This window comes from Eleutherodactylus coqui, chromosome 1, assembly GCF_035609145.1.
Source record: "Eleutherodactylus coqui strain aEleCoq1 chromosome 1, aEleCoq1.hap1, whole genome shotgun sequence".
NCBI classification, from domain to species: domain Eukaryota; kingdom Metazoa; phylum Chordata; class Amphibia; order Anura; family Eleutherodactylidae; genus Eleutherodactylus; species Eleutherodactylus coqui.
Genome location: NC_089837.1, coordinates 533,552,669 through 533,579,566, shown reverse-complemented (window position 1 = coordinate 533,579,566; position 26,898 = coordinate 533,552,669). Strand labels below are relative to the sequence as shown.

Here is a 26,898-nt window from a genome sequence, read left to right as displayed (position 1 = left end):
ATATAACTACTATAATACTGCCCCCTATGTCCAGGAATATAACTACTATAATACTGCCCCCTATGTACAAGAATATAACTACTATAATACTGACCCCTATGTACAAGAATATAACCACTGTAATACTGCCTCCTATGTACAGGAATATAACTACTATAATACTGCCCCCTATGTACAAGAATATAACTACTATAATACTGCCCCCTATGTACAAGAATATACCTACTATAATACTGCTCCCTATGTACAAGAATATAACTACTCTAATACTGCCACCTTTGTACAAGAATATAACTACTATAATACTGCCCCCTATGTACAGGAATATAACTACTATAATACTGCCCCCTATGTACAAGAATATTACTACTATAATACTGCCTCCTATGTACAAGAGTATAACTACTATAATACTGCCCCCTATGTACAAGAATATAACTACTATAATACTGCCCCCTATGTACAAGAATATAACTACTATAATACTGCCTCCTATATACAAGAATATTACTACTATAATACTGCCTCCTATGTACAAGAATATAACTACTATAATACTGCCCCCTATGTACAAGAATATAACTGCTATAATACTTCCCTCCTATGTACAAGAATATAACTACTATAATACTGCCCCCTATGTACAAGAATATAACTGCTATAATACTTCCCTCCTATGTACAAGAATATAACTACTATAATACTGCTCCCTATGTACAAGAATATAACTACTATAATACTGCCTCCTATGTACAGGAATATAACTACTATAATACTGCTCCTATGTACAAGAATATAACTACTATAATACTGCCTCCTATGTACAGGAATATAACTACTAAAATTCTGCCCCCTATGTACAAGAATATAACTGCTATAATACTTCCCTCCTATGTACAGGAATATAACTACTATGATACTGCCCCCTATGTACAAGAATATAACTGCTATAATACTTCCGTCCTATGTACAAGAATATAACTACTATAATACTGCCTCCTATGTACAGGAATATAACTACTATAATACTGCCCCCTATGTACAAGAATATAACTACTATAATACTGCCCCCTATGTACAAGAATATAATTACTATAATACTGCCCCCTATGTACAAGAATATAACTACTATTAGACTGCCCCCCCTATGTAGAAGAATATAACTACTATTATACTGCCCCCCCCCCTATGTAAAAAAATATAACTACTATAATACTGCCCCCTATGTACAAGAATATAACTACTATAATACTGCCCCCTATGTACAAGAATATAACTACTGTAATACTGCCCCCTATATACAAGAATATAACTACTATAATACTACCCCCTATGTAAAAAAATTTAACTACTATAATACTGCTCCTATGTACAAGAATATAACTACTATAATACTGCCCCCTATGTACAAGAATATAACTACTATAATACTGCCCCCTATGTACAAGAATATAACTACTATAATACTGCCCCCTATGTACAAGAATATAACTACTGTAATACTGCCCCCTATATACAAGAATACAACTACTATGATACTGCTCCTATGTACAAGAATATAACTACTATAAGAATGCCCCCTATGTACAAGAATATAACTATTATAATACTGCCCTCTATGTACAAGAATATAACTACTATAATACTGCCCTCTATGTACAGGAATATAACTACTATAATACTGCCTCCTATGTACAAGAATATAACTACTATAATACTGCCTCTATGTACAAGAATATAACTACTATAATACAGCCCCCTATGTACAAGAATAAAACTACTATAATACTACCCTCTATGTACAAGAATATAACTACTATAATACTGCCCCCTATGTACAAGAATATAACTACTATAATACTGCCCCCTATGTACAAGAATATAACTACTATAATAGTGCCCCCTATGTACAAGAATATAACTACTATAATAGTGCCCCCTATGTACAAGAATATACCTACTATAATACTGCCCCCTATGTACAAGAATATAACTTCTATAATACTGCCCCCTATGTACAAGAATATAACTACTATAATAGTGCCCCCTATGTACAAGAATATAACTACTATAATACTGCCCCCTATGTACAAGAATATAACCACTGTAATACTGCCTCCTATGTACAGGAATATAACTACTATAATACTGCCCCCTATGTCCAGGAATATAACTACTATAATACTGCCCCCTATGTACAAGAATATAACTACTATAATACTGACCCCTATGTACAAGAATATAACCACTGTAATACTGCCTCCTATGTACAGGAATATAACTACTATAATACTGCCCCCTATGTACAAGAATATAACTACTATAATACTGCCCCCTATGTACAAGAATATACCTATTATAATACTGCTCCCTATGTACAAGAATATAACTACTCTAATACTGCCACCTTTGTACAAGAATATAACTACTATAATACTGCCCCCTATGTACAGGAATATAACTACTATAATACTGCCCCCTATGTACAAGAATATAACTACTATAATACTGCCTCCTATGTACAAGAGTATAACTACTATAATACTGCCCCCTATGTACAAGAATATAACTACTATAATACTGCCCCCTATGTACAAGAATATAACTACTATAATACTGCCTCCTATATACAAGAATATAACTACTATAATACTGCCCCCTATGTACAAGAATATAACTACTATAATACTGCCCCCTATGTACAAGAATATAACTACTATAATACTGCCTCCTATATACAAGAATATTACTACTATAATAATGACTCCTATGTACAAGAATATAACTACTATAATACTGCCCCCTATGTACAAGAATATAACTGCTATAATACTTCCCTCCTATGTACAAGAATATAACTACTATAATACTGCCCCCTATGTACAAGAATATAACTGCTATAATACTTCCCTCCTATGTACAAGAATATAACTACTATAATACTGCTCCCTATGTACAAGAATATAACTACTATAATACTGCCTCCTATGTACAGGAATATAACTACTATAATACTGCTCCTATGTACAAGAATATAACTACTATAATACTGCCTCCTATGTACAGGAATATAACTACTAAAATTCTGCCCCCTATGTACAAGAATATAACTGCTATAATACTTCCCTCCTATGTACAGGAATATAACTACTATAATACTGCCCCCTATGTACAAGAATATAACTGCTATAATACTTCCGTCCTATGTACAAGAAAATAACTACTATAATACTGCCTCCTATGTACAGGAATATAACTACTATAATACTGCCCCCTATGTACACGAATATAACTACTATAATACTGCCCCCTATGTACAAGAATATAATTACTATAATACTGCCCCCTATGTACAAGAATATAACTACTATTAGACTGCCCCCCTATGTAGAAGAATATAACTACTATTATACTGCCCCCCCTATGTAAAAGAATATAACTACTATAATACTGCCCCCTATGTACAAGAATATAACTACTGTAATACTGCCCCCTATATACATGAATATAACTACTATAATACTACCCCCTATGTACAAAAATATAACTACTATAATACTGCTCCTATGTACAAGAATATAACTACTATAATACTGCCCCCTATGTACAAGAATATAACTACTATAATACTGCCCCCTATGTACAAGAATATAACTACTATAATACTGCCCCCTATGTACAAGAATATAACTACTGTAATACTGCCCCCTATATACAAGAATACAACTACTATGATACTGCTCCTATGTACAAGAATATAACTACTATAAGAATGCCCCCTATGTACAAGAATATAACTACTATAATACTGCCCTCTATGTACAAGAATATAACTACTATAATACTGTCCCCTATGTACAAGAATATAACTACTATAATACTGCCTCTATGTACAAGAATATAACTACTATAATACAGCCCCCTATGTACAAGAATAAAACTACTATAATACTACCCTCTATGTACAAGAATATAACTACTATAATACTGCCCCCTATGTACAAGAATATAACTACTATAATACTGCCCCCTATGTACAAGAATATAACTACTATAATAGTGCCCCCTATGTACAAGAATATAACTACTATAATAGTGCCCCCTATGTACAAGAATATAACTACTATAATACTGCCCCCTATGTACAAGAATATAATTACTATAATACTGCCCCCTATGTACAAGAATATAACTACTATAATAGTGCCCCCTATGTACAAGAATATAACTACTATAATACTGCCCCCTATGTACAAGAATATAACTACTATAATACTGACCCCTATGTACAAGAATATAACCACTGTAATACTGCCTCCTATGTACAGGAATATAACTACTATAATACTGCCCCCTATGTACAAGAATATAACTACTATAATACTGCCCCCTATGTACAAGAATATACCTACTATAATACTGCTCCCTATGTACAAGAATATAACTACTCTAATACTGCCACCTTTGTACAAGAATATAACTACTATAATACTGCCCCCTATGTACAGGAATATAACTACTATAATACTGCCCCCTATGTACAAGAATATTACTACTATAATACTGCCTCCTATGTACAAGAGTATAACTACTATAATACTGCCCCCTATGTACAAGAATATAACTACTATAATACTGCCCCCTATGTACAAGAATATAACTACTATAATACTGCCTCCTATGTACAAGAATATAACTACTATAATACTGCCCCCTATGTACAAGAATATAACTACTATAATAGTGCCCCCTATGTACAAGAATATAACTACTATAATAGTGCCCCCTATGTACAAGAATATAACTACTATAATAGTGTCCCCTATGTAAAAGAATATACCTACTATAATACTGCCCCCTATGTACAAGAATATAATTACTATTATACTGCCTCCTATGTACAAGAATATAACTACTATAATACTGCCCCCTATGTACAAGAATATAACTACTATAATACTGCCCCCTATGTACAAGAATATAACTGCTATAATACTGCTCCCTATGTACAAGAATATAACTACTATAATACTGCTCCTATGTACAAGAATATAACTACTATAATACTGCCTCCTATGTACAAGAATATAACTACTATAATACTGCCCCCTATGTACAAGAATATAACTACTATAATACTGCTCCTATGTACAAAAATATAACTACTATAATACTGCCCCCTATGTACAAGAGTATAACTACTATAATACTGACCCTATGTCCAGGAATATAACTACTATAATACTGCCCCCTATGTACAAGAATATAACTACTATAATACTGCCCCCTATGTACAAGAATATAACTACTATAATACTGACCCCTATGTACAAGAATATAACTACTGTAATACTGCCTCCTATGTACAGGAATATAACTACTATAATACTGCCCCCTATGTACAATAATATAACTACTATAATACTGCCCCCTATGTACAAGAATATAACTACTATAATACTGTCCCCTATGTACAAGAATAAAACTACTATAATACTACCCTCTATGTACAAGAATATAACTACTATAATACTGCCTCCTATGTACAAGAATATAACTACTATAATACTGCCCCCTATGTACAAGAATATAACTACTATAATACTGACCCCTATGTACAAGAATATAACCACTGTAATACTGCCTCCTATGTACAGGAATATAACTACTATAATACTGCCCCCTATGTACAAGAATATAACTACTATAATACTGCCCCCTATGTACAAGAATATACCTACTATAATACTGCTCCCTATGTACAAGAATATAACTACTCTAATACTGCCACCTTTGTACAAGAATATAACTACTATAATACTGACCCCTATGTACAAGAATATAACCACTGTAATACTGCCTCCTATGTACAGGAATATAACTACTATAATACTGCCTCCTATATACAAGAATATTACTACTATAATACTGCCTCCTATGTACAAGAATATAACTACTATAATACTGCCCCCTATGTACAAGAATATAACTGCTATAATACTTCCCTCCTATGTACAAGAATATAACTACTATAATACTGCCCCCTATGTACAAGAATATAACTGCTATAATACTTCCCTCCTATGTACAAGAATATAACTACTATAATACTGCTCCCTATGTACAAGAATATAATTACTATAATACTGCCTCCTATGTACAGGAATATAACTACTATAATACTGCTCCTATGTACAAGAATATAACTACTATAATACTGCCTCCTATGTACAGGAATATAACTACTAAAATACTGCCCCCTATGTACAAGAATATAACTGCTATAATACTTCCCTCCTATGTACAGGAATATAACTACTATAATACTGCCCCCTATGTACAAGAATATAACTGCTATAATACTTCCGTCCTATGTACAAGAATATAACTACTATAATACTGCCTCCTATGTACAGGAATATAACTACTATAATACTGCCCCCTATGTACAAGAATATAACTACTATAATACTGCCCCCTATGTACAAGAATATAACTGCTATAATACTTCCCTCCTATGTACAAGAATATAACTACTGTAATACTGCCCCCTATGTACAAGAATATAACTGCTATAATACTTCCCTCCTATGTACAAGAATATAACTACTATAATACTGCCCCCTATGTACAAGAATATAACTACTATAATACTGCCCCCTATGTGCAGGAAGATAACTGCTATAATACTGCCCCTTATGTACAAGAATATAACTACTATAATACTGCCCCCTATGTACAAGAATATAACTACTATAATACTGCCTCCTATGTACAAGAATATAACTACTATAATACTGCCTCCTATGTACAAGAATATAACTACTATAATACTGCCTCCTATGTACAAGAATATCACTACTATAATACTGCCCCCTATGTACAAGAATATAACTACTATAATACTGTCCCCTATGTACAAGAATATAACTACTATAATACTGCCTCCTATATACAAGAATATTACTACTATAATACTGCCTCCTATGTACAAGAATATAACTACTATAATACTGCCCCCTATGTACAAGAATATAACTGCTATAATACTTCCCTCCTATGTACAAGAATATAACTACTATAATACTGCCCCCTATGTACAAGAATATAACTGCTATAATACTTCCCTCCTATGTACAAGAATATAACTACTATAATACTGCTCCCTATGTACAAGAATATAACTACTATAATACTGCCTCCTATGTACAGGAATATAACTACTATAATACTGCTCCTATGTACAAGAATATAACTACTATAATACTGCCTCCTATGTACAGGAATATAACTACTAAAATACTGCCCCCTATGTACAAGAATATAACTGCTATAATACTTCCCTCCTATGTACAGGAATATAACTACTATAATACTGCCCCCTATGTACAAGAATATAACTGCTATAATACTTCCGTCCTATGTACAAGAATATAACTACTATAATACTGCCTCCTATGTACAGGAATATAACTACTATAATACTGCCCCCTATGTACAAGAATATAACTACTATAATACTGCCCCCTATGTACAAGAATATAACTGCTATAATACTTCCCTCCTATGTACAAGAATATAACTACTGTAATACTGCCCCCTATGTACAAGAATATAACTGCTATAATACTTCCCTCCTATGTACAAGAATATAACTACTATAATACTGCCCCCTATGTACAAGAATATAACTACTATAATACTGCCCCCTATGTGCAGGAAGATAACTGCTATAATACTGCCCCTTATGTACAAGAATATAACTACTATAATACTGCCCCTTATGTACAAGAATATAACTACTATAATACTGCCTCCTATGTACAAGAATATAACTACTATAATACTGCCTCCTATGTACAAGAATATAACTACTATAATACTGCCTCCTATGTACAAGAATATCACTACTATAATACTGCCCCCTATGTACAAGAATATAACTACTATAATACTGTCCCCTATGTACAAGAATATAACTACTATAATACTGCCCCCTATGTACAAGAATATAACTAATATAATACTGCCCCCTATGTACAAGAATATAACTAATATAATACTGCCCCCTATGTACAAGAATATCACTACTATAATACTGCCCCCTATGTACAAGAATATAACTACTATAATACTGTCCCCTATGTACAAGAATATAACTACTATAATACTGCCTCCTATGTACAAGAATATAACTACTATAATACTGCCTCCTATGTACAAGAATATAACTACTATAATACTGCTCCCTATGTACAAGAATATAACTACTATAATACTGCTCCTATATACAAGAATATAACTACTATAATACTACCTCTATGTACAAGAATATAACTACTATAATACTGCCCCCTATGTACAAGAATATAACTACTATAATACTGCCCCCTATGTACAAGAATATAACCACTATAATACTGCCCCCTATGTACAAGAATATAACTACTATAATACTGCCCCCTATGTACAGGAAGATAACTGCTATAATACTGCCCCTTATGTACAAGAATATAACTACTATAATACTGCCCCCTATGTACAGAAATATAACTACTGTAATACTGCCCCCTATATACAAGAATATAACTACTATAATACTGCTCCTATATACAAGAATATAACTACTATAATACTGCCCCCTCTGTACAAGAATATAACTACTATAATACTGCCCCTATGTACAGGAATATAACTACTATAATACTGTCCCCTATGTACAGGAATATAACTACTATATAATACTGCCCCCTATGTACAAGAATATAACTACTATAATACTGCCCCCTATATTCAAGAATATAACTACTATAATACTGTCCCCTATGTACAAGAATATAACTACTATAATACTGCCCCCTATATACAAGAATATAACTACTATAATACTGCCCCCTATGTACAAGAATATAACTACTATAATACTGCCCTCTATGTACAAGAATATAACTACTATAATACTGCTCCTATGTACAAGAATATAACTACTATAATACTGCCCCCTATGTACAAGAATATAACTACTATAATACTGCCCCCTATGTACAAGAATATAACTGCTATAATACTGCCCCCTATGTACAAGAATATAACTACTATAATACTGCCCCCTATGTACAAGAATATAACTGCTATAATACTGCCCTCTATGTACAAGACTATAACTACTATAATACTACCTCCTATGTACAAGAATATAACTACTATAATACTGCCCCTATATACCAGAATATAACTACTATAATACTGCCCCCTATGTACAAGAATATAACTACTATAATACTGCCTCCTATATACAAGAATATAACTACTATAATACTGCCTCCTATATACAAGAATATAACTACTATAATACTGCTCCCTATGTACAAGAATATAACTACTATAATACTGCCCCCTATGTACAAGAATATAACTACTATAATACTGCTCCTATGTACAAGAATATAACTACTATAATACTGCCCCCTATGTACAAGAATATAACTACTATAATACTGCTCCTATGTACAAGAATATAACTACTATAATACTGCCCGCTATGTACAAGTATATTACAACTATAATACTGCTCCCTATGTACAAGAATATAACTACTATAATACTGCCCTCTATGTACAAGAATATAACTACTATAATACTGACCCCTATGTACAAGAATATAACTACTATAATACTGCCCCTATGTACAAGAATATAGCTACTATAATACTGCTCCTATGTACAAGAATATAACTACTATAATACTGCCCCCTATGTACAAGAATATAACTACTATAATACTTCCCCCTATACACAAGAATATAACTACTATAATACTGCCTCCTATGTACAAGAATAGAACTACTATAATACTGCCTCCTATGTACAAGAATATAACTACTATAATACTGCCTCCTATGTACAAGAATATAACTACTATAATACTGCCCCCTATGTACAAGAATATAATTACTATAATACTTCCCCCTATACACAAGAATATAACTACTATAATACTGCCCCCTATGTACAAGAATATAACTACTATAATACTGCTCCCTATGTACAAGAATATAACTACTATAATACTGCTCCTATGTACAAGAATATAACTACTATAATACTGCCCGCTATGTACAAGTATATTACAACTATAATACTGCTCCCTATGTACAAGAATATAACTACTATAATACTGCCCTCTATGTACAAGAATATAACTACTATAATACTGACCCCTATGTACAAGAATATAACTACTATAATACTGCCCCTATGTACAAGAATATAACTACTATAATACTGCCTCCTATGTACAAGAATATAGCTACTATAATACTGCTCCTATGTACAAGAATATAACTACTATAATACTGCTCCTATACACAAGAATATAACTACTATAATACTGCCTCCTATGTACAAGAATATAACTACTATAATACTGCCCCCTATGTACAAGAATATAACTACTGTAATACTGCCCCCTATGTACAAGAATATAACTACTATAATACTGCTCCCTATGTACAAGAATATAACTACTATAATACTGCTCCTATGTACAAGAATATAACTACTATAATACTGCTCCTATGTACAAGAATATAACTACTATAATACTGCCCCCTATGTACAAGAATATAATTACTATAATACTTCCCCCTATACACAAGAATATAACTACTATAATACTGCCCCCTATGTACAAGAATATAACTACTATAATACTGCTCCCTATGTACAAGAATATAACTACTATAATACTGCTCCTATGTACAAGAATATAACTACTATAATACTGCCCGCTATGTACAAGTATATTACAACTATAATACTGCTCCCTATGTACAAGAATATAACTACTATAATACTGCCCTCTATGTACAAGAATATAACTACTATAATACTGACCCCTATGTACAAGAATATAACTACTATAATACTGCCCCTATGTACAAGAATATAACTACTATAATACTGCCCCCTATGTACAAGAATATAGCTACTATAATACTGCTCCTATGTACAAGAATATAACTACTATAATACTGCCCCCTATGTACAAGAATGTAACTACTATAATACTGCCTCCTATGTACAAGAATAGAACTACTATAATACTGCCTCCTATGTACAAGAATATAACTACTATAATACTGCTCCCTATGTACAAGAATATAACTACTATAATACTGCTCCCTATGTACAAGAATATAACTACTATAATACTGCCCCCTATGTACAGGAAGATAACTGCTATAATACTATCTATTATGCTGTCTCTTATCTGTTTATATATATATTTCCTATCTCTTAGCTGTCGATTTATCTATCTCCCATCTATCTATCTATCTTCTATTTATCTCTTCTATCTATGTATTTATCTGTCTTCTATCTATCTTTTTATGCAATGTATGTATCTATCTCATCTCATATCTATCTATCTCCTATCGTAGCTCATATCTATTTGTCTATCTATCTCCTATTTTATATCTATCTATCTACCCCCTGTAGCCCCACTCACTTTTCCATCATTTGAGGTACATATGCTACGGCTTTTCCGCCCGCTGTCCATGCGAGTAGCCGTTATCTATCGCCCCCCGGGTGCTCCTCGACTGTTTCTGGACCACTTTGCTGCCTGGCTCCCCCACTTCCTATCCTGCAAAATTCCAACCCTCATCCTAGGAGACTTCAACATCCCCACTAATGACCCCATCTCTCCATCTGCCTCTCAGCTTCTATCGCTCACCTCCTCCCTTGGTCTCTCCCACTCACAGGGATGGCAATACTCTTGATCTGGTCTTCCTCCGTTGCTGCTCTGTTTCCAACTTCACTAACTCCCCTCTCCGGCTCTCGGATCATAACCTCCTCTTTCTGTCACGCTTCCTAACATCTCTCCAGACCCACCTACCTACCGTACCTACAGAAACCCTCAGGCCATTGGTGTATTTATAGGGGAAGCAGGGGTCACGGCTGCAGCCCGGCCCCTGAGCTGTGGGGGCCCACTAAATAGGCTGCGGAAGTTTGTGTCTGCGAATGTCGGCACGCATTGGTGGCTCAGGGGAGCAGGGCGCAAAGAGGCAGCGGCGGCAGCAAGAAAAACCTGTGCTCCTTAGAAGGGAGCAGCGCTTCATTAGTGAAAGGTTGGGGGCGGGGTTAAGGGTGGGTTAGGGGCAGGGCCAGCAGCGGGTTTCGGTTTGAACCTTTGAAGACTTACCACCGGCACCAATCAAATCATCCCCCCCTCCTCCTTGGTAAAGGCAGTGGATGGATGAAGCACCAGGGAGGTATATGTATGGGACAGTATTCCTGTGTGTGCATGTATAAGCCTGCCTATGTGTATGTACACTACTAGCTGATATACCCGGCTTCACCCGAGTTAATTTGGTACTGGTGTTTATCTGGTGTTCACACGGGAAATCTTATGAAGCCGTGGTTACTTTAGAGATACTGAGGAAAAACATATGTTCACCATTTTGCATAGTTCTCTGCGTTACCCAGGAAACACCACGTGGAGGTAACCATGCGACGTTTCCTTTATATAAAGTGACATCAGGAAGTGAGAGAATTAGATTACGTACATAAAATTTGGACGCTAATTCTTTGGCGCTTAGAATTGACTAATTGAGTTGGGACCCACTAACTTTTCCTATTTATGACATAATCAATGCCCGTGCCAAATTTCATGTTTCTATGACATCGGGAAGTGAGAGAATTACATTCCGTACGTAAAATTTGGACGCTAATTCTTTGGCGCTTAGAATTGACTAATTGAGTTGGGACCCACTAACTTTTCCTATTTATGACATAATCAATGCTCCTGCCAAATTTCATGTTTCTATGACATTGGGAAGTGAGAGATTTAGATTATGTACGTAAAATTTGGACGCTAATTCATTTGCACTTAGAATTAAATAATCGAGTTGGGAGCCCTTTACTTTTCCTATTTTGGACATAATCTATGCGTGTGCCAAATTTCATGTTCCTACGACATCGGGAAGTGAGAGAATTAGTGGCGAGTCAGTGAATCAGTCAGTCAGTGAGGGCTTTCATCTATCTATCTATCTATCTATCTATCTATCTATCTATCTATCTATCTATCTATCTATCTATCTATCTATCTATCTATCTATCTATCTATATGTGTGTGTGTATGTGGTAAACTGTGTTCTGTACGCACTATATCTGTGTATACACTGTATATATGCCTGTATATGTGTGTATATGCTGTATGTGTAGTGTTCTGTATATACACTATATATGTGTGTGTGTATATATATATATATATATATATATATATATATATATATATATATATACTGTATGTGTACAGTGCGTGTACACACTGTATATATGCCTGTATATGTGTATATACAGAACACTACACATACAGTATATACACACATATACAGGCACATATATACTGTATACACAGAATACTGTACACATACAGTATATACACACATATACAGGCATATATACAGTGTGTACACGCACTGTACACATACAGCATATATATATATATATATATATATATACACACACATATATAGTGTATATACAGAACACTACACATACAGCATATACACACATATACAGGCATATATACAGTGTGTACACAGAACACTACACATACAGTATATCCACACACATACAGGCACATATATAGTGTGTACACGCACTGTACACATACAGCATATATACACACACATATATAGTGTATATACAGAACACTACACATACAGTATATACACTATATATATGTGTGTGTATATATATGCTGTATGTGTACAGTGCGTGTACACACTATATATGTGCCTGTATATGTGTGTATATACTGTATGTGTAGTGTTCTGTATATACACTATATATGTGTGTGTATATATGCTGTATGTGTACAGTGCGTGTAGACACTGTATATGTGCCTGTATATGTGTGTATATAGTGTATGCGTACAGTATTCTGTGTATACAGTATATATGTGCCTGTATATGCTGTATGCGTACAGTATTCTGTGTATACAGTATATATGTGCCTGTATATGTGTGTATGTCTATAGGGCTAACAACACTGTCTTCTGCACCAGTCATGCTTATGATGCTCGGAGTTCAGCTCTGGAGACCCGCGGTCAGGCTGGGACACATTTCCAAACTCTGTACATAATACAGATGGCGCCGAAGACAGTGTGGTTATTCTCTGCCAGAGTTCATTCTGGTGTGAACCGGGACGTTGGCGTCACCCGTGACAAACTCTTTCCCTGTTCTACAATCTATTGGGCATCCCTTTCCTAGGGCTGTCCGGAAGACGCCCAGAGCTGCCCTGACCTGGGCTGTGTGCAAGCCTCCGGGAGGGAGCGTGGTAAGTGCCGCAGTGACAAGCCAGCATCTTGCCCTCCCAGCTCCTCAGTGTATGCCATGTGTCCGGGGTTACCCTATGGGACGCTGCACTCTAGTACCGCCTCTAGCTTGGATACAAGATGTGATGTTGGCAGCCATGGAGGCCCTAGTACCCTGTTGTACTGCCTCTAGCTTGGATACAAGATGTGATAAGGGCAGGCATGGAGGCTCTAGTACCCTGTTGTACCACTTCTAGCTTGGATACAAGATGTGATACGTGGGGGCATGGAGGCTCTAGTACCCTGTTGTACCACCTCTAGCTTGGATACAAGATGTGATACAGGCGGGCATGGAAGTTCTAGTACCCTGTTGTACCTTCCCCTAGCTTGGATACAAGATGTGATACCAGCAGGCATGGAGGCTCTAGTACCCTGTTGTATCACCTCCAGCTTGGATACAAGATGTGATACTGGCGGGCATGGAGACATACAGGCTCCGTATGGTATCCTGACATATAGTTCCACATTTGCTGTTACGGAGCCTCTAGATCATCCAAACTCATTGGTTGTCGAAGTTGGCGTCCTAGATGGTCCCATATATCAATCTCGTAACTGGGCATGGAAGTGTGAATTTGTTGTGGAGCTCCTGTGACCCCGTTGTGTGCGGCTGAGAATTATCCTGCGGGTAAATATATAGGAGATGTCTAAGTTATACCAGCTATACATATCCAATTATATCCGGAGATATGAGGTCTCTGCAGCCCTATCGTTTGGCGTGCCCTGGCATCGCATCTCCCATGCTAGGTGCATGCAGTGCAATGTGAGGTTTCCCCATTGAAACTACTTCCTCGAAGTGATGTGAGACGTTTGATACAAAAATGCCTCTTATCCACTGCGAATTCACATATTGGTGAGCGCGATATCGGGCCGTGATTCATGGCCAGATATCACACTTATCCGTGTGAAATTAGTCTAAAGTCATCTTCATGCTTGTCATAAAATCCGGCAATGCAAGAGTGAGTGAGTGAGTGAGTGAGTGAGTGAGTGAGTGAACACGCATGACTTTGAAACCAATGATTTTCAATGGTTTCATTCTCATTCTCAAGCCAAATTGCAATAAAAAAAACTGCGATATCGCTCATTGTCAATGAGTACTGGTGGTCACCTCCCATCTCACCACTATATTCAACCTCTCTCTGACCTCTGGCATCTTTCCCTCTTCTTTCAAACACGCCATCATATCCCCACTGCTAAAGAAGCCGACTCTGGACGCGACTGATGCTGCCAACTACCGACCCATCTCAAACCTCCCCTTCATCTCCAACTACTAGAATGGCTGGTTTACTCCGGCCTTGTAAGCTACCTATCAGAGCACTCTCTCCTAGACCCCCTACAGTCTGGCTTCTGACCTCAACACTCCACAGAAACTGCCCTTACAAGGGTATCCAATGACCTACTGACAGCCAAATCAAGGGGCGATTACTCCCTACTGATCCTCCTCGCCCTCTCTGCAGCATTTGACACTGTTGACCACAAACGCCTCCTCAGTATGCTTCACTCCATCGGCCTAAAGGACACTGCCCTCTCCTGGTTCTCCTCCGACCTATCTGACCGCTCTTTCAGTGTCTCCTTTGCTGGCTCTACCTCTTCTCCTTGCTTTTGGGGTTCCCCCAGGGCTCGGTCCTCAGCCCCCTCATTTTCTCTATTTACACAGCCCCTATTGGACAAACCATCAGATTTGGCCTCCAATACCACCTCTACGCTGACGACACCCAGCTATACACTTCTGCCCGTGACATCTCTGCACCTTTGCTCCAAAACATCACCGACTGTCTGTCCGCTGTCTCTAACACCATGTCCTCTCTCTACCTAAAACTAAACCTCTCTAAAACTGACCTGCTGGTATTTCCCCCCTCCACTTACCGACCTCCTCCTGACATCTCCATCTCAGTGTGTGGCACCATAACTCCTAGACAACATGCCCACTGCCTTAGGGTTATATTCAACTCCGATCTCTCTCTCCTTTACCCCCTACATCCAATCTCTTGCCCGAACATGTCAGCTGCACCTCAAGAATATCGCAAGAATCCGCTCTTTTCTCACTGTGGACACGTTAAAAACGCTTACTGTTGCCCTCATCCACTCCCGCCTCGATTATTGCAACCCGTTGCTGATCGGCCTCCCCTGCACCAGACTCTACCCTCTCCAATCCATCCTGAATGCAGGAGCCAGGCTCATCTTCCTGTCCAGCCGCTACTTGGACGCCTCTGCCCTGTGCCGGTCACTGCACTGGCTGCCCGTTAACTACAACTCACTACCTTCATCCACAAAGCCCTCCACAGCACAACGCCCCCCTATATTGTATCCCTCATCCACAGCGCAGCACCCCCCTATATCACCTCCCCCATCTCAATTCATCACCCAGCCCGGGCTCTCCGCTCTGCTAATGAAACTAGATTGCACGCCCCTTTAATTCGAACTTCTCATTCCTGCCTCCAAGACTTCTCCAGAGCAGCACCAGTCCTCTGGAACGCACTACCAAAGAACATCCGGGCAATCCAGGACTCGCAGAACTTCAGGCGTGCTCTAAAAACGCACCTCTTCAGGGAGGCATACCGCATTCCCTAAACAAACCTCTCTGTACTCCGCCTGATAACATGCTCCCTGACCTACTGACTGCAATCCCTGCTAGCCATCATAAACCGCTCCTGCAGTCATACCGATTCTGCAGTCACACGGCTAAATGTCTGACCATTGTCTGTATATAGCATCCCTCACTCTCCACCCCGCCATACCGGGCACATCTCCACCCCACCATACCGGGCACAACGCCAGCCCCTTTACCTTCTGTATCCCCCCATACCATGCACATCTCCACCCCGCCATACCGGGCACATCTCCAGCCCTTTACCTTCTGTATCCCCCCATTACTTGTAGTATGTAAGCTGGTTGGAGCAGGACCCTCACCCCTATTCTCTCCATCAGCTGATTACTATGTAACCGCGGTTCTGTAATGTTTGTACTTTTGTCTTTCTGTATTCCCCTGTCTATGTAAGCGCTGCGGGATATGTTGGCGCTATACAAATAAAGATTATTATTATCTATCTCCTATCTATCTATCTATCTATCTATCTATCTATCTATCTATCTATCTATCTATCTATCTCCTATCTATCTATCTATCTATCTATCTATCTCCTATCTATCTATCTCCTATCTATCTCATATCTATCTATCTATCTATCTCATATCTATCCTATCTATCATCTATCTATCTATCTATCTCATATCTATCTATCTCCTATCTATCTATATCCTATCTATCTATATCCTATCTATCTAAAATCATATCTATCATCTATCCATCTCCTATCCATCTCATATCCATCTATCTATCTCATATCCATCTATCTATCTCATATCTATCTATCTATCTCATATCTATCTAACTATCTCTCTCTCATATCTCTCTCTCTCATAACTCTCTCATATCTATCTATCGCTTATTTCTCTCATTTCTGTCTCTCTCATATCTATCTCTCTCCTATCTATCTATTTCATATCTATCTATCCACCTATCTATCTACCTCATAGCTAACTATCTCTCTCTCTATCTCATATCTATCTCTCTATCTATCTATCTTATATCTATCTCATATCTATCTATCTCTCTCCTATCTCTCTCCTATCTCTCTCCTATCTCTCTCCTATCTCTCTCCTATCTCTCTCCTCTCTCTCTCCTCTCTCTCTCCTCTCTCTCTCCTCTCTCTCTCCTATCTCTCTCCTATCTCTCTCCTATCTCTCTCCTATCTCTATCTATCTCTCTATCTCATATCTATCTATCTATCTCATATCTCTCTCTCTCATATCTCTCTCATATCTATCTATCGCATATCTCTCTCATATCTATCTATTTCATATCTATCTACCTATCTATCTACCTCATATCTAACTATCTATCTCTCTATCTCATATCTATCTGTCTATCTTATATCTATCTCATATCTATCTATCTCTTATCTCTCTCCTATCTCTCTCTCTATATCTCATATCTATCTATCTCTCTCTCTCATATCTCTCTCTCTCATATCTATCTATCGCATATCTCTCTCATATCTATCTATTTCATATCTATCTACCTCATATCTAACTATCTCTCTATCTCATATCTATCTTCTATCTGTCTATCTATCTATCTATCTCATATCTATCTCCTATCTCTCTCCTATCTCTCTCCTATCCATCTCCTATCTATCTATCTCATATCTATCTCATATCTATCTCTCTATCTATCTATCTCATACCCATCTAACTCCTATCTATCTCATATCTATCTATCTATCTATCTATCTATCTATCTATCTCCTATCTATCTATCTATCTATCTATCTCCTATCTATCTATCTCCTATCTATCTATCTATCTATCTCATATCTATCTTATATCTATCCATCTATCTCCTATTTATCTATCTATCTCCTATCTATCCATCTATCTTCTATCTATCTATCTATCCATCTATCTCCTATCTATCTATTTATCTATATCCTATCTATCTAAAATATCTATATCCTATCCTAGCTCCTATCTATCTATCTATCTATCCATCTCATATCTATCTCATATCTATCCATCTCATATCCATCTATCTATCTTATATATATCCACCTTGAATCCATCTATCTATCTCATATCTATCCATTTCATATCTATCTCATATCTATCTATCTATCTATCTATCTATCTATCTATCTCATATCCATCTATCTATCATCTATCTATCTCTCTATCTCCTATCTATCTATCTATCTATCTCATATCTATCTATCTATCTATCTCATATCTCTCTCTCATATCTCTCTCTCTCATATCTATCTATTTCATATCTATCTACCTCATATCTAACTATCTATCTCTCTATCTCATATCTATCTGTCTATCTATCTTATATCTATCTCATATCTATCTATCTCTTATCTCTCTCCTATCTATCTATCTATCTATCTATCTATCTCTTATCTCTCTCCTATCTCTCTCTCTATCTCATATCTCTCTATCTATCTATCTCTCTCATATCTCTCTCTCTCATATCTATCTATTTCATATCAATCTACCTATCTATCTACCTCATATCTATCTATCTATCTCTCTATCTATCTCTCTCCTATCTATCTATCTATCTATCTACCTCATATCTAACTATCTATCTATCTGTTTATCTATCTCTCTATCTATCTCATATCTCTCTCCTATCTCTCTCCTATCTCTCTCCTATCTCTCTCCTATCTATCTATCTATCTATCTATCTCATATCCATCTCTCTCCTATCTATATATCTCATATCTATCTATCTATCTCATATCTATCTATCTATCTCATATCCATCTATCTCCTATCTATCTATCTATCTATCTATCTATCTCCTATCTATCTGTCTCATATCTATCTCATATCTATCTATCTCCTATCTATCTATCTCTTATCTATCTCCTATCTATCTATCTATCTATCTATCTCCTATCTATCTATCTCTTATCTATCTCCTATCTATCTATCTATCTATCTATCTCCTATCTATCTCCTATGCATCTCCTATCTATCTATCTGTCTGTCTATCTATCTATTTCCTATCTATCTCGATAGGAAATAGATATGAGCTTTTGCACCCAGGCCCCTGAGCCTTTAGGTACGCCCCTGTGTACAAGAATACAACTACCGCAAAACTGCCCCCTTTCATTGGGGCCTGGGAGTTTAAAATGAGGTCTTTGTTCGTTGGGAGATTCCTCGCCTCATTGCTATGGATGAGAAACATAATTTGCAGATCACCTTTTATATTTATGATGCTGATCTCTCCGAAGTACATGCCTTCCCCAAGGACTGCGAACTGTGTAATTCCATCATCGGCCACAACGGCCAACTTCCCATCCTTGATGATGTACATCTCTCGTCCAATGTCCCCTTTCTTACAGACATACTCCCCGGGGCTGTAGACCTGTGGCTTCAGCTTCAGCACCAGCTCCTCTAGTAAACCCTTTTCACAGTGCTGGAAGATCTGCACTTTGCTGAGAGTGGGCAAGTGGACACTGACGGCCACCTCCACCCGCAACTTCTCTGGCAAATTCTGCAAAATTTGGTTCTCATTGGTCAACTTCTTATTGATCTGGAGGTGCTGGTGCCACGCTATGACCTTCTTCTTCACGCTCTTGTTGACCTTGTACATCTTCATGTACAACTTGACCTGGTCGTAGTTCGGGTAGAAGGACTTGTCTGCGCTGTTGAGGTTGGTGACTACGGAGCTGATGCTACCCATTATGGTGGCAAATCCGAGGACGGCAATGAGAAAGTCCACCACCATGAAGATGTACTCTTCCTCTTGCATAGGAGGTGGTATGTCGCCCACCGTCGTAAGGATGAGTGTGGAGAAGTAAAAGCTGTACAGATACTGACGCCCCAAACGTCCAAAGTCGGGGTCTGAAATGTTGGGGTACACCCACACATCTTTTCCAAACCCTACATAACTAGAGAGAGCAAAGTATATGCAACTGTTCCAGTGAATGACCACAAAGATGTAGGCCATGAGTTTGGAGATGCGGAAGACATTGGGATAGGAGATCCGTGTCTCTGTGCGGTCAAACGACTCAAACAGACGATGGGAACGTAAAAAGCGATTGACTCGGACGGAGGGAGTGTGGAGGCCAAACTTGAAATACAGGAAGTCGGTGGGAAGGATGGACAAAAGATCCCAACAGAATGTAGAAGAGCGACTGTAGTAACTGGCGATTAAGCGTTTATCGGTAACCAAGATTCCTTCTTGCAAAAAGCCTGAAGAGAAATTAGAAACGTATCAATAGGGTGTAAACTATGTCATCACATCACATGCAGGCCTTCTGTACTGATCCCAAGTATCATCTGATACACCCAGAGCCACAGACACCATTCTACTCTTGCATCATGCTTTATACTTGCTACTAGGGAGATCAGAGGGAGCGTTACACAAAACATGCTACAAAAACTTTCCTGTGCAGGCCACGCCTCTTTCACAGGTCACTCCCCTTTTTGCTCTCCACGCTGCCTATTTACAGTTCACACCCCCTGGAGCAATGCACTAAAGTTACTTGGAGATTCATCCTCCTTCCATCTCTGCCTTTCTCATTGCTCCCCACACAGTGATACCCTCTTTGTGCCCCCTTAGTTTCCCACAGCTCTAGTGCCCTCTCTGTGCCTTAACAAGGTAATAGTGACCTGGATGTAATAGTTCTGCCTTTGTGTTTCCATTAGGTAACAATGTCCTGTTTGTGCCTCTGTAGTACCCGCTATGTGCCCTTGTTAGATAACTGTGATCATTGGTATTAGTGCCCAGTTTGTGCCTCTGTAGTACCCGCTATGTGCCCTTGTTAGATAACTGTGATCATTGGTATTAGTGCCCAGTTTGTGCCTCTGTAGTACCCGCTATGTGCCCTTGTTAGATAACTGTGATCATTGGTATTAGTGCCCAGTTTGTGCCTCTGTAGTACCCGCTATGTGCCCTTGTTAGATAACTGTGATCATTGGTATTAGTGTCCAGTTTTTGCTCACGCTAGGTAATGGTGCCCATTTTGAGCCTCATCTGATAGTGCTCACATTGTGCCCATTTAGTTAATAGTGCCCCCATTAGGTAAGTGTCCACCTTGTGCCCCAATTAGTAATAGCTCCCCTCTGTTTTTCCATTAGATATTAGTGCCCACTTTTTGGCCTCATTAGGTAACAGCGCCCACTTTCTAGTGCTTCCTTTGTGCCCTGTCAGGTAACAATGCCCCCTATATGCCCCACAAGTCCCCCTCTGACTGCAGTTACTTGCTTTATGTGCAGCTTCCTTTCCTTCGTGCGCTATATGGCATCGTTGTGGGCATCATGACCTCCTCCCGGTTCTGACGTCTCCGCTCTGATGTTCTGAGTATCGGAGGGGAAAAGACAGAGCCAGGAGGAACATAACTCAAGGAAGCTGCAGATAGAGCAAGTAGTGCAGTCCCGCCCCTGAGGGGCTTGTCAGCTCCTCCAGGAGAGCAGGAGGGCGCCCTTTTCTCCAGGAGCTTCCTGGATATGCTGGGAAATGTGGTAAGCATCCTTCTACTCCAATCACATACAGAGCTGCACTCTTACTTTTGCTGCCCTATTGTGTCCTATAGTCCAAAACCATCTATGGCTAGCTGTTATATCATGTAGAGTCATTTGAAATTCTTCTCCCACAATGCACCACAGCATTTTATGATCTGACAGACAATGAAGCAACCTGAGAATGACCAGGAAACCAACAGTATTGTGAATGCAGCTCTTGATGGAACTGGAGTAAAACAATGGAGAAATTCAGTGTTCATAAGTACTTGTTGGAAGCTTTGTGGGTGGCTGATATACATGTGTTGCCCAGTCTGGGTCACAAGACACACCTGTATGGAAGTTGGCGATTATGTCCATGATGTATAGGATGTCACACAGGTAATCCAGGCAGAGCCAGATGGGCAGGTACTTGTGCTGCATCTCAGTGAAGCAGGACCTGCGGGGACACATGGAGGGGTCATCAGTGCCTCCTGCTGTGTAGAGGCAGAGGGAGCTGCTTGATTCACTGTCGGGACACAGAGCCGTGTACCTGCAGCAGAGCACGGAGACTCACACGGGCGACAGCGATATCTGCGCTACAAAACCGCAGTGATATCGCAGCTTTGTGCACACGATTTTGTATGCTTTTTCTTGTGACAAAGTCTCGCATCGCGTTGCGGCGACCGGCGGTTTTATCACAAGTAAGTTGATAGGACTTTCTAATGTTAAAATCGCATCACAGGGGTCCACAGGGGAACACGGGCTACAAAACATCGCAAATGTAGCAGCCTACAAATATCGCTCATGTGAAGGAGCCCATTGGAAAGCATGGCCGCACATACATGTGAAGGAGCCCATTGGAAAGCATGGCCGCACATACATGTGAAGGAGCCCATTGGAAAGCATGGCCGCACATACATGTGAAGGAGCCCATTGGAAAGCATGGCCGCACATACATGTGAAGGAGCCCATTGGAAAGCATGGCCGCACATACATGTGAAGGAGCCCATTGGAAAGCATGGCCGCACATACATGTGAAGGAGCCCATTGGAAAGCATGGCCGCACATACATGTGAAGGAACCCATTGGAAAGCATGGCCGCACATACATGTGAAGGAACCCATTGGAAAGCATGGCCGCACATACATGTGAAGGAACCCATTGGAAAGCATGGCCGCACATACATGTGAAGGAGCCCATTGGAAAGCATGGCCGCACATACATGTGAAGGAACCCATTGGAAAGCATGGCCGCACATACATGTGAAGGAACCCATTGGAAAGCATGGCCGCACATACATGTGAAGGAACCCATTGGAAAGCATGGCCGCACATACATGTGAAGGAGCCCATTGGAAAGCATGGCCGCACATACATGTGAAGGAACCCATTGGAAAGCATGGCCGCACATACATGTGAAGGAACCCATTGGAAAGCATGGCCGCACATACATGTGAAGGAACCCATTGGAAAGCATGGCCGCACATACATGTGATTTGAAGCGCTGCTGCATTGCGAGAAAATCATGTGATTTTTGTCACCCGTGTGAAAGCGGCCTCACACCCATGGGGCGGAGCGGTTCCTGGCGCACATTACATGCTGGGGAGTTCAGATTCTTCTGCAAGAGAAAATATTTTTTAGAAGAGGAGCAAAACATTTATGTGGAGCGCTGTGACACCAGGAGCTTGGGAACGCAACGCGGCCGCGGTCAGCTGACTTTCGGTGACATCGGGGACTATAGCTGGGCTGCAGCGCTGGATCGGGAGGTGGAAGGGTAGGTACTGATCAGTTTATTTTACTACATGGAGCCTATTAAAGGGATGTCGTCTGGTCACAGGACCGCCCCTTTAACCCCTTAAGGACCAAGCATTGTCCTGGGCTTTAATCCCGGAGGATAGAAGAAGTAAAGTGTGAGATTAACCCCTTAAGGACAGGGCCACATTTTTTTTCTCGTTTTTTCTTCCCTTCTCACTTTTAAAGGAATCATAACTCTTTTACTTCTCCTTCGCCGCCGCCGTCTGCGGGTTGTTTTTTGCAGGATGAGGTGTATTTTTTAATTGGAGTAAAATGGAAAAAAAGGAAACTCCGCCATCTTCGAGTGCGTCTTGTTTCTATGGCGCACAAGCTGAAACAAAAATGACCGGCTAACTTTCCTCTCTGGGTCAGTACGATTACTGCGATACTCAGTTATGTCGTTTTTGGGTTTTTTTGCTGTATTACTTTAGATTTTTTTCAATGATCTATTTGATTTTTTTTTATTTTCTGCCGCCATTTCCTGACCGCCATAACTGTTTTATTTGTGCGCGGGCTCATTCTGCGCGGGACGTCCTGGAGTTTTCGTTGGTACCCAGCTATACAAAAAACCTTTTTATAGCTTTTTAGCACCTTTTTTTCTTGGAGACAGGGTGACCAAAAAGGCGCAATTCTGGCGTTGTTTCTTAATCGTTTTCTGACGATGTTCATTAATGCATTACTTCGATAGATCCGATTTTTCTGGGCGCAGTGGTGCCACATATGTGTGTTTGCTTTATTATTCAGATTTTTTATAATATTTAATGGCCAAAGGGGGGAGGGGAAAACATTTTATTACATTTACTTTTTTATTAACTAGTAAAACTTTTTAAAACTTATTTTTACTTTTTTCTTTTAGTCCCCAGAGCGGCCAAGAACATGTGATGCTTTAATCGCTGCTGCAGTAACACCATAGCATTATGTTACAGTGCAGTCTGACAGGCATTCTATCAAGCCTTTCAGAAGGCCCTCGGCTGCCATGACAGCCGCACGGCAACCTGTGAGCTCATCGCGGGGACGCCGTACGCAATCCCTGAACATCAGTTGGGACATTTAAATGCCACTACCAGAATTGATGATGGCATTTAAAGGGGTTACCAGCTCCGATGAGCCGCACGGTTGATTAGAGGTGTCGCGGGTTCATGTCAGCTATACGAAACAGCCGGCAGCCCCATTGTATGGACGGAGATCCCCCTTCATACATCCCCTAAACATGCAGGACGTAACTATACACCCTGCAGCATTAAGGGGTTAAAGCCTCTGTTCCTGCAATCAAGCAGGAGGAAGTCGGGTTGTCAGCTGTCAGACACAGCCGAGGACCCGGAGGAGAAGCGGTTTTTAACCACTTCTGCCTTCTTCTTTCCAGGCTATATAGAGCTCAATGAGCATTATGTACTAAAGAGTGAAAGTGGAAGTTTTATTTCCACTATGTGGCCCAGCGACCACGTGACCACCGGGAGCCTCCTGTCACAGCAGAGCTGCTGGAACCCAGCAGACCCAGGTCAGCTATGTTAGTGACTGATGTCACTACAGGGGATGTTTTCCCTGTAACTGGGGCTCCTATGGATGCCCCAGCTACAGTGGGAAAGTATGGAACAAAAACAATGTGAATGACCCCCAGAGGTCTTATATGGCGAACATAGGTGGTAAGAAAAATGTGTTACAAAAATAAGTTACAAACAATTACAGAATAAAATAAAAATATATATATAAATCAAACTTTTTTTTTAGTTTTTTTACCCAAAAAAACTGGGAAAAAAGTCAGTTAACAAAAACTATTTAAAAATTGTCCTACACGTCACGGGGAAAAAAAGCAGCAAAAGTAATTTTAGTAGCTGATGAAAAAAAATAAAGCTGTAAAACCACCGGATGGGTAAAATCCCTAAAAAGTGTCTGGTCCTTAAGGGGTTAAACATTCTGGGAGTATACATTTAGGCTTAGGACAGCTCCTCAGTGTGCGAGTAGTTGGTTTCTGACTTCGGAGATCCAAACCAAATAGCACAAAGCAGATGAGGAGAACCTCAGGGCTCATCGCTGCCCCCTTGAGTGCTGTGACGGGTACTGCAACTCAGTTCCCGGTCTTCACTGTGCTGATCGCTCGTGGTCCGGGGAGTTAGCGAAAACTAATGTGCTGTGGCGAGTCCATCAATGTCTACACCCGCACACCGCCTTTACCGTCCCAACCACATTGTCTTCTCTGTTTGGGTGGTAATGACATCGTTCATTTGTTTTAGTTAGAAGTGTAAATCATTCTTGCGCCCGTAAGAGGATGATGAAAGAATCCAATGAAAATGATTTCAAATGCAAGTAACAATCCAAAGTCACTTACTTCATAGGCGTGGGATCGATGAGCCCTCCCAGAGCCCCTCCTGCACTTACTTCATAGGAGGAGGTGGATGAGTCCTCCCAGAGCCCCTCCTGCACTTCATAGGCGTGGGATCGATGAGCCCTCCCAGAGCCCCTCCTGCACTTACTTCATAGGAGGCGGTGGATAAGCCCTCCCAGAGCCCCTCCTGCACTTACTTCATAGGAGGGGTGTGGATGAGCCCTCCCAGAGCCCCTCCTGCACTTATTTCATGGGCGGGTGTGGATGAGCCCTCCCAGAGCCCCTCCTGTACTTACTTCATAGGAGGGGGTGGATGAGCCTTCCCAGATCCCCTCCTGCACTTATTTCATGGGCGGGTGTGGATGAGCCCTCCCAGAGCCCCTCCTGTA

At 39.4% G+C, this 26,898-nt stretch overlaps 1 protein-coding gene across 1 annotated transcript in view; it reads right to left on the bottom strand.

Moving 5' to 3' along the window:
• The window catches only part of CNGA4 (cyclic nucleotide gated channel subunit alpha 4), a 53,049-nt gene that overhangs the window by 11,054 nt on the left and 15,097 nt on the right, over positions 1–26,898 (bottom strand). Inside the window, exons 3-4 of the mRNA XM_066594166.1 lie at positions 22,744–22,850; positions 20,147–21,142 (exon numbers count right to left, since the gene is read on the bottom strand). Coding sequence (XP_066450263.1) covers positions 20,147–21,142; positions 22,744–22,850 — 1,103 coding nt within the window. The remainder of the gene's footprint in view (positions 1–20,146; positions 21,143–22,743; positions 22,851–26,898) is intronic.